At 39.0% G+C, this 12,627-nt stretch overlaps 1 protein-coding gene across 1 annotated transcript; it reads left to right on the forward strand.

Moving 5' to 3' along the window:
- Positions 1–4,981: 4,981 nt before the first annotated feature.
- Positions 4,982–8,579, forward strand: LOC113032279 (myelin-associated glycoprotein-like). Its single transcript, XM_026185101.2, has 9 exons — positions 4,982–5,073; positions 5,891–5,957; positions 6,040–6,447; positions 6,548–6,841; positions 6,986–7,085; positions 7,199–7,234; positions 7,329–7,361; positions 7,702–7,716; positions 8,224–8,579. Exons 2-8 carry the CDS (start codon positions 5,912–5,914, stop codon positions 7,712–7,714), a joined length of 930 nt encoding a protein of 309 aa, XP_026040886.1. The 5' UTR covers positions 4,982–5,073; positions 5,891–5,911; the 3' UTR covers positions 7,715–7,716; positions 8,224–8,579.
- The last annotated feature ends 4,048 nt before the right edge of the window (positions 8,580–12,627 follow it).

Raw genomic sequence — 12,627 nt, forward strand, 5'->3', positions numbered from 1 at the left:
TTCTGTGTTTTATCTTCAGCTACTTTGGCACAAAGGCATCTGCTGTGATGCTTACACCTTTGATAAAGTCTGGAAAGTGTCAGCTTCCTTTTTATAGATACAAAAATATGTAAATGTACTGATCTGAATTATAATATTTCTCACTGTCTGAGGCAGATACAAATCGAATTGAATTGAATTGAATCGTGGATCAAATCGATTCAGGACCTTGTGAATCGGAATCAAATCGATTCTAGAAATCAGTGACGATACCCAGCCCTAGTTACATCTCCTGGGTCTAGGTACGGTTTGCCCCTCTGGGGGCAGGGGTACCTGGACCTGAGATATAGAGTATGTTTTGGGAAGTGTGATTGTTGGGTACACTGTCTATTTGTCTGTCTCCACGTCAGGTGAGTGCCGGATATTTGCTTATGTGTATATGGGGGTGGGAATGCATGTTTGTGTCTGTGTGCGCCTGTTCATCTGTGTCTATATGTCAGGTTGGGTCTTGGACTCCACCGCTCTGGGAACATCTCCAGCTCTCCAAGGTATGGAGACCTATCTCCCCTCACCACACTCCCTGCCGGTGGCTGATGCCCTCAGACGTCGGTGCATTGGTGGTTCTTGGTGTCTGGGGCTGGGTGCTCATGTATGTATCTGCTCACTCCTGGTGGCTGCTTGGTGGGGCCTGGCGTCTGTGGCCCAGCTGGGCCCCTTCTGGGGGGTGGGGCGCCCTCAGGCCTCTGGGCCTGGGGCTCGGTCCTTTCTGGCACAGCTGGCTGCCGGCAGAGCCCGCGGGCACATCACTGCAACCCCCTCTCCCAGGAGGGTGGCACGGTTGCCCCTTTGGTGGTCCTCCTTGGGTCCTTGTACTCTGGGGCCTCTATCTGGGGCCTGGATCTCCTCCATACCTGCTTCACGCCCTGGGGGACGGGGTGTGGAGTGTGTGGAGTTTGCATGTTCCCTTTGTGTTTGCGTGGGTTCTCTTCAGGGGCTCTGACCTTCCCACATTCTGAAGACATGCAGTTAGAGGGATTATGTAATTTGGTAACTCTAAATTGCCCATAGGTGTAAGTGTGTGAATGGTTTAGCAAACAGGTTAAGGGTATCATGGGTCTGTAGCTCTGTTCACGGTTTTGGGAAACATATTTAGTTTTAAAGTAAGTTACAGGGCTTTTCTCTGCCTTTCTGAAAGGCTTATATATATATTTTTTAAAAAGCTACCTGATACACATATCATTATAATTATGTAGTTTTATTATTACCATCTGGAATATTTGTGTGACAAACATACAATAAAATAGGGAATCACGAAGGGGACAAACACCACTCTCTGTTTGTGTCAGAAAGGGCATTCCTGTAAAAGTCTGCCAAATCAAATATAAGGAGCTACTTGTTTTAAGTTGTTAGTCAATGATTGATTTTAATCTCATGAATTAGTTCTATCTCCAAAAGTTGTTTCTGTTCATCTGGACGTGGCGTTTTGTGGGATAAATGTTTCATCACTCATCCAAGTGACTTCTTCAGTCTCAGCTGACTGCAGGGTTCCCCAATCTTATAAACAGTACATTTGCATAATGACTGAAACCAGCCCACTGAAGGAACAATGGGCTGGGAGGTCAGTTACTTAATCTTAATTATGCACATTCTCATGACCATTGATCAAAGACCACTGATCAATGGCCATGAGTACCATTCACAGAGCGTTGGGGAATGGCTGCAATCACAGCATTGTAAGATGGTGAAAGATGTACCCTTAGGCCCCCTCCTCGATTCAGAGATGGTCTTTCCCTTTTCACGTAAATGGCCTCCTTGACTTCGCGCTCAAACCAGGATCACATTAACTCGGTGGACCGACACATCAAATTCACCAGGGAGGATATGAAAGTGGTAGGTTAGCCTTCTTAGACTGTGAGATTTCCATCAGCAATGGGGGACATCTAAAAGCTGACGTGTACCGTAAACCTACACATACGGATCAGTATTTAAGGTTTGATTCTCATCATCCACTGGAGCACAAACTGGGTGTCATTAGGACGCTACAACACAGAGCGAACACCATCCCCACTGACACAGCACCCAGGGAGGCAGAAGAACAGCACATCAAGAAGGCCCTGAGTAAATGTGGTTATCCCAGCTGGACTTTTGTCAAAGCTGGAAAGGCACCTAAAGAAAGCTGATCCAGGAGAGAAGGACAACCGCTGCCCAAGCAAAAACCTGTAGTGATCCCATATGTGTCAGGAGTATCGGAACAGTTAAGACGCATTTTTTCTAAACACCACGTCTCTGTGGCTTTTAAACCCCAAAACACGCTGCGCCAAAAATTGGTCCACCCCAAGGATCGGGTCCCCCGACACAAACAGTAACATAGTGTACGCTGTTAAGTGCCAGGAGGATTGCCAGGATTTATACATCGGGGAAACCAAACAACCTCTGGCGAAGCAGATGGCACAACACAGAAGAGCCAGGACTCTGCAGTCTATTTACATCTACAGGCCAGTGGACACTCTTTCAATGATGAAGATGTACACATCCTGGACAGGGAGGAACGCTGGTTTGAGCGCGGAGTCAAGGAGGCCATTTACGTGAAAAGGGAAAGACCATCTCTGAATTGAGGAGGGGCCTAAGGGTACATCTTTCACCATCTTACAATGCTGTGATTGCAGCCATTCCCCAACTCTCTGTGAATGGTACTCATGGCCATTGATCAGTGGTCTTTGATCAGTGGGTTTTGGTCAGTGGTTGTTGATCAATGGTCATAAGAATGTGCATAATTAAGGTTAAGGAACTGACCTCCCAGTCCATTGTTCCTTCAGTGGGCTGGTTTCAGTCATTATGCAATGTACTGTTTATAAGATTGGGGAAACCTGCAGTCAGCTGAGACTGAAGAAGTCACTTGGATGAGTGATGAAACATTTCTCCCACTGAAAACGTTACATCCAGATAAACAGAATCAACCTTTGGGATCTACTTACCTGGATGATTGAGCATGCATCAAGACGAATTAGTTCTATGTGTTCCTTTTCTTTTTATGTAATATAAATACTCTATGGCAATACTGAAATAAATTAAAAGAATGAAATAAGATTTCTTCTAGAGGCCCAGCTACAAAATATTTTTTTTAGTGTCAGTTTATAGTCTTTCTCTGAGTGTGCACTCAGTTGCTTCAGTGTTGTGAGTATGTGACTTATGCAGTAAAATATTTGAATTACATTTAGCATATGGGACTTTTTCATAGATGAATACCACTGTTTCTTTGGGTTGATGTGAGGACGTACAGATCTGTTTTTACTAAAAATAACAACCTTGACGTCATTCTCTTTTTGGTTAGGGTGCTGCAGCCGTTTTTGATAACTGAGAGACTTTAAACTTCAGCTTTCACACCCCAGTGCATCACTGGGCTCACAGTAATTTCCCCACATGCTTCCAGAAATAGAGTGTTTATTTGTGATAACACGCTTTCTAATTTTCTGTTCTGCTTTCTCTATGGCCTTATCAGAAGCAAGCATTTAACACAATAAATGAGAAAAAATGCATAGTAAGTTATTAATACATTTTTTACTATTAGTTCAGATGTTGTCAAAGTTATTTTAAAATCAGATAGAAAAATTACTGTTGGCCTTGTAGCAGCGGAAGAAACTCAACAAACTGTATTTAGATATGTTTAGTGGTGGATATCTGCTGATAACAGGCAAGTTTCTCCTTTGCCTTTGAGTTAATTCCAGGTTATTTTATTTTCATCATGCATATTTTCCAAATATCATTGCACCCTCAAACGTACCTGAATGCACTCTGTTCCTTTAACACAGGAAGAAGCTGCCCTGCTTTTGTCAGATTTTACAAATTTACCCACACAGAACATGTGCATTTATTCCACGATTAGATCTTGCACAGTGAACCAGTCACTTCCTGTGCATAGACAATGAGCTGCTAAAATCAAAAATAACTCACTGGTTCAAATGTGCCATTTCAAAATGGCACAAACACAAGTTAAATACAACATATATCTTTAAAGTAGACATTGAATTGAATCTAAACAAGTGAAAAGGTAAATTGCGTTTGTGTCTGTTTGACAAGTTTATTGTTTCTGGAAGTAAAATGATGATGAGTTGCTTAATTGCATTTAATTAGCAAAAATGGCACTCTGACAATTAAGTTTAGGTTCCTCAAAATGGATAGAGTTGGAATTATCGGAAACGTTTTGACTATATTATTATTATTATTATTATTATTATTGTTGTTGTTTTTGTTGTTATTGTTGTTGTTGTTGTTGTTCCATCCATTGGGGGATAGAGGTGGGCTGAAAACTGCACAGTTCACCCATCTATCAAAGGGCTAACATAGGGAGACAAACAGCCATTTGAGCTCACATTCACGCCTAAAGTCAATTTTAAAATCACCAATTAACTTAACATGCAGGTCTTTAGATTGTGGAAGAAAGGCGCAGAAGTCACACAGGAAACACGGAGCGCATGTCACTGTACACACAAAGGCCCTGGCCAGCCACTGGATTTGAAACTAGTGTGGTAGTATAGTGCATACCAATAACTGTCCCACCCATTATTATTTATTAATTTAGAATTTAGTAAAACCTAGATAAGGTAAATATAAAATAAAATCCATGTGTTACATATTAAATGTAATGTGCAATATGTTGGTATCCTTATTAATTTCCGGTAATACTTCTCAGAAATGAGCCTTTGCTCCATGGCACACTGATCTATTCTCCACAGATGTTTTGGTGTTTTACAAATAAACAATATTTTCAAAAAAATATGGAATCATATTAAGATATCACTATCTTACGTGTTGTTAGTTCAACTGGGAAGAAAAAAGGGTACAGATTATTGTAGTGAGATAAAGTGTTCATTGAGAACTGAAACTAACTAACATGTCACAAAGAAAAGCATATTTTATTAAAAAAAAACAACAAAAAAAACAATTAGAAGGCTGTGCTTCTGTCTGCAGTCAGAGGTAAGTGGGTGGTCCCTTTGAGGGGGATTTGAAAGTAAAAATCTGAAAGACTCAGACACATTGCTAAAGTGTTTTGTAGTCTTATATAAATCAGCCTTATATAAATCAGCCAGACAGCAGGTAAGATATTTATATGATTATATGATTATTAGATAACAAGTCTTGAAAAATAGTTCTCTGAAGGTCTTTCAAAGTTTTTCTTTGGACATTGGCTAAATGGGCATTGAAAGAGGAAGGAACAAAAGAAAGTATTCAGTGTCCTTCAAGAAGCCTTGAGAACTATTGCTTAAGACTTCTTAGTGAAATAACAAGAAAGCGTGCATGAAAGAGTAAAGGCTGTCTTGGAGAATAAGGGTGTTCAAACCAAATATTAACTTTAAGTTTGATAGAATTGCAATAACTTGTTTTTTCTTTATGTGCTGTATTTCCATGTGTTGGTAAATATTTTAGTAAATATCTGCACTTATTTCTCATTTTCCTAGCAAAATGTAGAGAAATGAACAGTGGCCTCAAGACTGTTGTGCAATACTGTAGCTTATGTAACTTACTAAGAATTTCACAGTAATGAATGATGTCAAAGCATGCATAGAGATACTGCCAGATTTGAAGCTCTGACCTGGTCATGTCTATTTTTTTATATTTTATAGTCACTGAAGGTTCTAAGAACCCCTGATACCGTCTTACAGTTTGATGTCAAATGGCAAAGACTTTAAATATACAAAGATAAGGAACTACTGAGGGTAGTGAGCGATTTGCTGCATACAAGTAAAAATAAAACAGGCAAAATATAAATGACAGAGGCAAGGCAGTGACAAAATACAGAGAGTATATACATACATACATATGAAAATCTTAATTATTTGAATTTCATATGAATATATTTTTCAAGTTGCTTCATTTTTGACAGCTAATTTGTTCAGTTTATTTATTTTTCCAGTGTGTTACACAAAGGAGAAGCATGGACAAAGAGGCAAAGTTTATGATAACTTGTCTGATTTTTGCAGGTAATGAGCCAGCTTTTTATTTACAATTGTTTTATAAGTGCTCTATACCTTTATAAGTGACATTCGCTTAATTATCTTTCAGTCATCTGTAGCTCTGTGTCCAGTGATGAATGGAAGGCCACGGTTGTAAAAAGCATTGACGCTCTGGTTGGATCCTGTGTTGTGGTACCATGTTCATTCTCCCATACTGGAGGAAACCTGCCCACGTCCAGACTCAGAGGAATGTGGCACTATAAAGGCAAAACACCAGATACTAAAGGAAACAACATCTTTCATAGTGATGCTACACTGATTAAGGACAACTTTAAGGACCGAACACAGATGTTGGGACAGCTGGGCCAGAACAACTGCACCTTAGAAATAACTCAAATTAGAAATCATGACAATGGCCCTTTCTGTTTCAGAGTTGAACTAGTAAAAGGAGAACGTAATGAACCCACAAAGGACATGTTCTCCTTTGTTGAAGACTGCGTCGAGTTGAACATGATCAGTATGTCACCGACTTTCCACCTTCCAATTCCAAATATCTATACCAGTTTTCTGTTAAATCACTTTGCCTCTTACTTTATGTCTGCCTTTTTCATCTTCAGCTGACCCTGGAGAGCCTACATTGATTCAGCCAATGGCAGCCACTCAAGGAGAGCCCTACACTGCCATCTGTTCAGTCATGCACACCTGTCCAAGCCATGCACCTACACTTACATGGAACTGGAAGACAGAAAGGATCATTGTGTACCATAGACTAATTCATTCTGGCAACTGGGAGACACAGTCCATCCTGACATTTATTCCTGAGGAGAAGGATGACAACAGAGAGCTGACATGCACAGCTGGATTTAATGGAGGGCAAACATCCTCCTCAAAATTCACACTGAATGTAAAACGTGAGATCCTTTCAGTTCTTCACTTCCAATATGTTGGTTCACCTTAACTTTGAATAAATAAGAAAATGTTAACATCACTGTTAAAAGTATCTTTCAATGACTGTATGCATTCTTAATGATGTCATAAATTCTGTGTATTTCCAGGTATTGAGAGCTATAATCACATCATCATTCCTGCTGTAGTGGGGATTGGTACAGCTCTGCTCTTTGGCATCTTCTGCATTTTCATGGCAAAAAAATACAAGTGAGTCATTTTATAGAGAATCAAGCTTTCTGTTAACAAGGAGGAGACATTTTTCCTCTCATCAGTTCTACAGTGCGCTCTTTAATATACGTTTTTTTTTTGTTCTGTTTAAGAAACCGCATTGCAGAGCTTCAAAATCAAGAAGGAACGTAAGTAGAAAAATATTTTGGATCAGATGCAGTTGGTTTCTGAGCCTGTCATCATATATGATAACAATATAATGATTGTTTTTATTTATCACAGCATGTGGAACAGGCTTTCCAGATTATCTCGCAGGTGAGAAAAAAATGTTTCTTTTCTTTTGTTTTTACAGTTTGGAGCATTACATATGCATGTATGTTTTTTTTTTAATTGCAAAATCTTTGGAATTGTACATCCACACACATCTTCAAGATTACATTTCTAATTAAATTAAATCATTCAAGCCATTCTGATTAAAGGCAAAAGGGTTTTTGGTTCTCCACTTACTTCACCACTAACTTTACGTGCACAAATGCCTCAATGGTCTCACAGTCATTTCAAGCAACAGGGCAGATTTCTTTTTCTTTGTTGTTTTTGATACTAAATTTAAAATGATATCTCATTTTCTGTTCTTGTTTGTCTGTGGTTTCATCAGGGGAAGACGCTGAAGGTGAGATATGAAAAATGAATGCTTCTTTAAGACAGATTTATTATGTTATTGCTTAATTACTTATGTTATTGCTCTTGAATTTCATTTCTCTTGAAGTTAAAGCTCCTTTCAGCATTGTTTACAGTCCTGATTTCATCATATTTTTTTAAAATTATAAAAATTAAATACAAGTAAAATAGTCTGATCATAAGAGTCGAATTAGGTTTGCAGGAGTCCTCTTCGCAGTGGTTGATTTCACTTCCCCCTTCATTTTACAAAGTCTTAGAAGTTGAGGTAGAGTTAGAGACACATTATGCATTTTGTTTTTCTTCTTAGTTGTTTTTCACTTTTGAAAGTTCCTTGTGTCTCGTGCTTTGTTATTCCTCACATCTTTGAAGGCTTCCAGCCTACTGGATCAAAGGACAGAAACAGAATAGTCCTGTTCCCTTCTGTGTCTGTATCTTGTTCCTTTGCTTGAACTTAAAATCGCACTTATATACTTCAAACCTGTATTTTCTTATTTTTCAGACAATGAAATGAAATCAAGAAGGGGACCAAATTCAAATGGTTACATTCTGCTTTCCATTTGCATATCAGCTTCAGGAAAATATGTTAGAAAAATGTTAAAAAAAAAAACAACACACAAAAATGTAATATAAAAAAGCTTTTTCTTCAACAGATAGCTTCTACCCTTTTTTATTAACTAGTATGATCCTTTCTCTTTGTATTCATGCTTGAAAGGATGCACTATCATGTGATAGATGATTTATGCCAGAAATGTTAACTGAGCATGTAGCAATGTAAGCCCACCACTTCCTGTTTTCTAAAAAGATGTATCAATACTGTAAGCCTATTTTTCAAGAATAAATATTCATTTGTCTTGAGACTGAATTCATTGTTTGAACCATGAAGACCTTCAGTATTCAGTAAAATTTTAATTTAATTTACTCTCCTGGATCACTGAAAGTACTTTATACAACATGACCTGCACACCCATTCACACCCATTCACACCCATTCACACCCATTCGCGCAAGCACCTTCTTCTAAGTGCTTTCTGTCTAGCATTCACACACATTCATACTTCATTTCATTAATGAATATAATTAAGGAGAAAAATTATGGAAAATGTTGGGAAACAAAGACGCTCTAAAGTTAAAGATGGATTTTAATTCTAATTGTAAAGCTATTTAAAGCTTTTAAAGAGAATCAAAATGCGATCTGTCATATTTTAAGACGAACAGTAATAACTAATTTTAATGTGGAGATTTTGATCAGCACATGAGATTAAAAAGAAGATACTCAGTTGTGAAGAGGGAAGGGTTACTGAAAACAGGCCCTGTGATGCCACTACAGCACAAGACAGAGACAATTGTTTCTCTTGCTATAAGTCTGTGTGTGTCAACTTGTGCAGAGGAAGTGAGATTACTATAAAAATCTTATGTATTTAGAGATTATCTGTAGTCTTAACAGAGTCGTGAGTAATGGAAAACTAACTACTTGAAACTCAAACCTTAAACTGTTTAGACTGTAGTTACTTCATTATTGGTTGATCGGTGTTACCTGTATACAGACCCTCTGCAGAATGCTCATGATAAAACCTGCTCATGCTTTATATTCTGAGTGATGACATTACTTGAGTTTTGTTAAAACTTTTCTGAAAAATTGATACTCATGGTAGTTTATAAACACTTATAATGTTTATAAAAATTTGAATTTACTTTGATGAAAAGTTGATTCTGTTCATCTGAATGCAGCGTTTTCCGTATGAGAAACTTTTCATCACTCATCCAAGTGACTTCTTCAGTCTCAGTGGACTGCAGGTTTCCCCAACCTTATAAACCAGATGTCTCAAACTGTAATCCTCGAGGGCCTCTTGAAACATTTTTCCATGTGTCCTTGTTGCAACAGACCTGAATACAATTAGTAGGTCATTAGCAAGAGTATAGAACTTGACTGCATGCTGAAGTGGCAACCCCTAACCCTACTCAAGTAAATTTAAGTAAATGTAGGTGTTTAGAAAAAAGTACTTCTGAAAGTACTTTTATTGCACCATGTTCATTCATTCATGAGCTGCTTTAACATGAATCAAATGGCTGAATTGCCACCTCACCATGCAGTCAAGTTCTATACTCTTGCTAATGACCTACTAATTGTATTCAGGTGTGTTGCAACAGGGACACATGGAAAGGTCTCAGAACACCGGCCCTCGAGGACTGCAGTTTGAGACTCCTGTTATAAATGTTACGTTTGCACAATAACTCAATAACACAATCATTAATATGCAAATTATCATGACCATTGATCAACAACCGCTTGTGATCGGTTCATCAACAACAAGTGAGTATGATCATCAGCAGGTGTGGTTGTCTCCAGAGAGGGAACCTCTCAGACCAGCGCTGTACAAAACCTAGGACACAGGCAAACACAGAAACACACATAAAAGGGAGAGAGAGACAGGGAGCTCTGGGATGTAGGAAACAAACAGAAATGGCAGGTTCAGCCAGCAAGGACAGAGGGACGGTGACAATAATCAGTTAAAATATAACTGTTAACTTATAAAAATGTATCAACTTACAACTACTTATAATCTTTACAAAATACAGAAGGTCAGGCCGCTTGACCATCATTTTTTATCAACTGGTCAAAGGCGTAGAGCAGGGGTGGCAGACATAGTGCCCACTGGCTGATTACAATTATATCTGGCCCTTGGATTCGCTGGCCAGTGACGTCTGACCCAGTCTGCCAATCCTCCCGGAAGCCCCTCCACAAAATGCTCCAATGATATCCAGCGGCCTCCACCCTCCGTTAGGCTGGGTGTCATAACAGCGTGGTGTAACAGGTTTTCCCATCCAGTGTGTCAAATAGCTGACATGGCTGCACCAGTGTACTGTGATGTTTCACCAACATGTGCCAGATGCTGTTCTTGCCATCCATGTGGGCACCACCAGAGACAGCCCTGCCAGAACAGAAACTAAGACTGTAAAAATCTGCGCCTGTTTTTTGATGCGTTCTATTTATTAATGATTATTAGGAGCAAACTATGACTTTTTGCATTCTGTTTGTTTTTGTTTTTTTTTATCTTTACTAGCCACTCTCTAAATCACACTCAAACAGCAATTAAGAAACCAAACTTCTTTGTGTCTAGTTTACAGACTACAAACTAAACATGAAACTATAATCTTTTTATATCCTGATCTCTCCTTAGTTTGCAATATTTAGTTATCTTCATCATTGGCCCTGGTCATGTCTCCTGTGTTTACTCCTTCCCTCTGTGTTTAAGTTTATGTGTCTGGAATCTGGGTCTATCTCTGTTTGTGTCCTGTCTTCTTTTGGTAGTCTCTTGTCCTGCGTGCATTGTGTTTCAATTCTGTTGCCCTAGTCTTGTCATTGTGATCTAATTCAACTGTGTTGCCTGGTGTGTTCTATCTTCCCGATTAACTAATGATTATTTAAGTCCTTAGTTTCCTTCTTGCTTTTTTGCAACCTCCCTATAGGTGTCTGTCCTGTCTGTTTGGTGGTTTCCTGTATATTTCTTTAGTTAGCATTTCCAAGAATATGTCCAATTCTCATGACGTTTTGCCTTTTTTGCCGTGTTATCTGCCTTTTTGCTTTGCCAAAATCCAGATCACATGAAGACCCGTTCAACAGCTCATTTGGAAGTACTGACATCTGCTGGTTATTCAATGTACAGCAGCCCTGCTGTGATATTACATATGGGCTACATGCCAGTCGATATATATAAACATAAAGATGTACCAAATTGCAGAATACCCATATGATGTCCTGAATAAGCCTATCTGTGATTGATTAAAGATGTATGTTATCATTGTGAGATACTGTGTCAAAATGCTCCCTAACAGCTGATGTTAGGGAACACCTCGGATCCAGTTTAAGCAAGAAATCGATTCCCGTATTTTCAACAGATCGAATCACATAAAGAGTTCCCTCATTTCAGTGAAACGGGGCCTCATTTATGTTTGGTCATGCCATATTCTGTAACCTGATAAGGGCCTTGACATGGACTTCATTTGGACATGCCCCCTATGCTCAACACAGGTCTTGGGGTTTCAGTATCAGACGTAGCATCACTAGTTCCTTGAATTTCCTTTCCTTTGATTTCCAGCAATAAAGCTGTGGTTTAACTCTAGTTACTCACCTGAGTCCTGCAATATTGGCTCCACAACTCTGCCTTCCATGCATAGCGTAACATGACATTCCTTTCGTCACTCACCACATTGCTTTAAGTTTGGGGGGGGGGGGGGGGGGGGGTTCACATAGCTTTACTATATTGAGTTGTCATGTTTTCAGCTTTTGTCAGCAGCATGTTTTGACAAAGGAAATTAATGTTAATACATTGACTTTATAGTCAGAATTATCTTGACAGTCTTTTACTGCATATAAAATATGTCTTGATGACTGATTTATTACCTTTCATGAGGGAAAGTTTTAAATTTCTGTATTTCAAAGCTGTAACAATATGAGATTTGCATTTATTTATAAAGTTATTGTAGAAAATCCAAAGAAAATATGCAATAAATAATTGTGTTAGCTGAATTCATGCATAACTTTTATTATCTAACATGTATTATTAGTCTAAGTCATCATATAGGTAGTTATACGGCGATATCACACAGGGATTAGTGTGCTCAATTGGCCAACAAACTTGCCTGACCTGAACCCCATATAGAATTTATGGGGCATTGCCAAGAGAAAGATGAGACATGAGACGGAACAATGCAGAAGAGCTGAAGGCTGCTATTGACGCATCCTTTTCTTCCATAACACCTCAGCCGTGCCACAGGCTGATAGCATACATACCACGCCGCACTGAGGCAATAATTGTGGACGATCGTGGCTCAAGAGTTGGGAGTTCGCCTTGTAATCGGAAGGTTGCCGGTTCGAGCCCCGGCTTGGACAGTCTCAGTTGTTG

Source organism: Astatotilapia calliptera, chromosome 11 (assembly GCF_964374335.1).
Source record: "Astatotilapia calliptera chromosome 11, fAstCal68.1, whole genome shotgun sequence".
Classification (NCBI taxonomy): domain Eukaryota; kingdom Metazoa; phylum Chordata; class Actinopteri; order Cichliformes; family Cichlidae; genus Astatotilapia; species Astatotilapia calliptera.

Bases quoted from the DNA above. Each gene is read 5' to 3' on its own strand.
- LOC113032279 (XM_026185101.2), top strand. From the start codon at position 5,912: ATGGACAAAGAGGCAAAGTTTATGATAACTTGTCTGATTTTTGCAG. The intron at 5,958-6,039 runs GTAATGAGCCAG...ATTATCTTTCAG, and splicing joins AACTTGTCTGATTTTTGCAG to TCATCTGTAGCTCTGTGTCC. The intron at 7,086-7,198 runs GTGAGTCATTTT...GTTCTGTTTAAG, and splicing joins TTCATGGCAAAAAAATACAA to AAACCGCATTGCAGAGCTTC.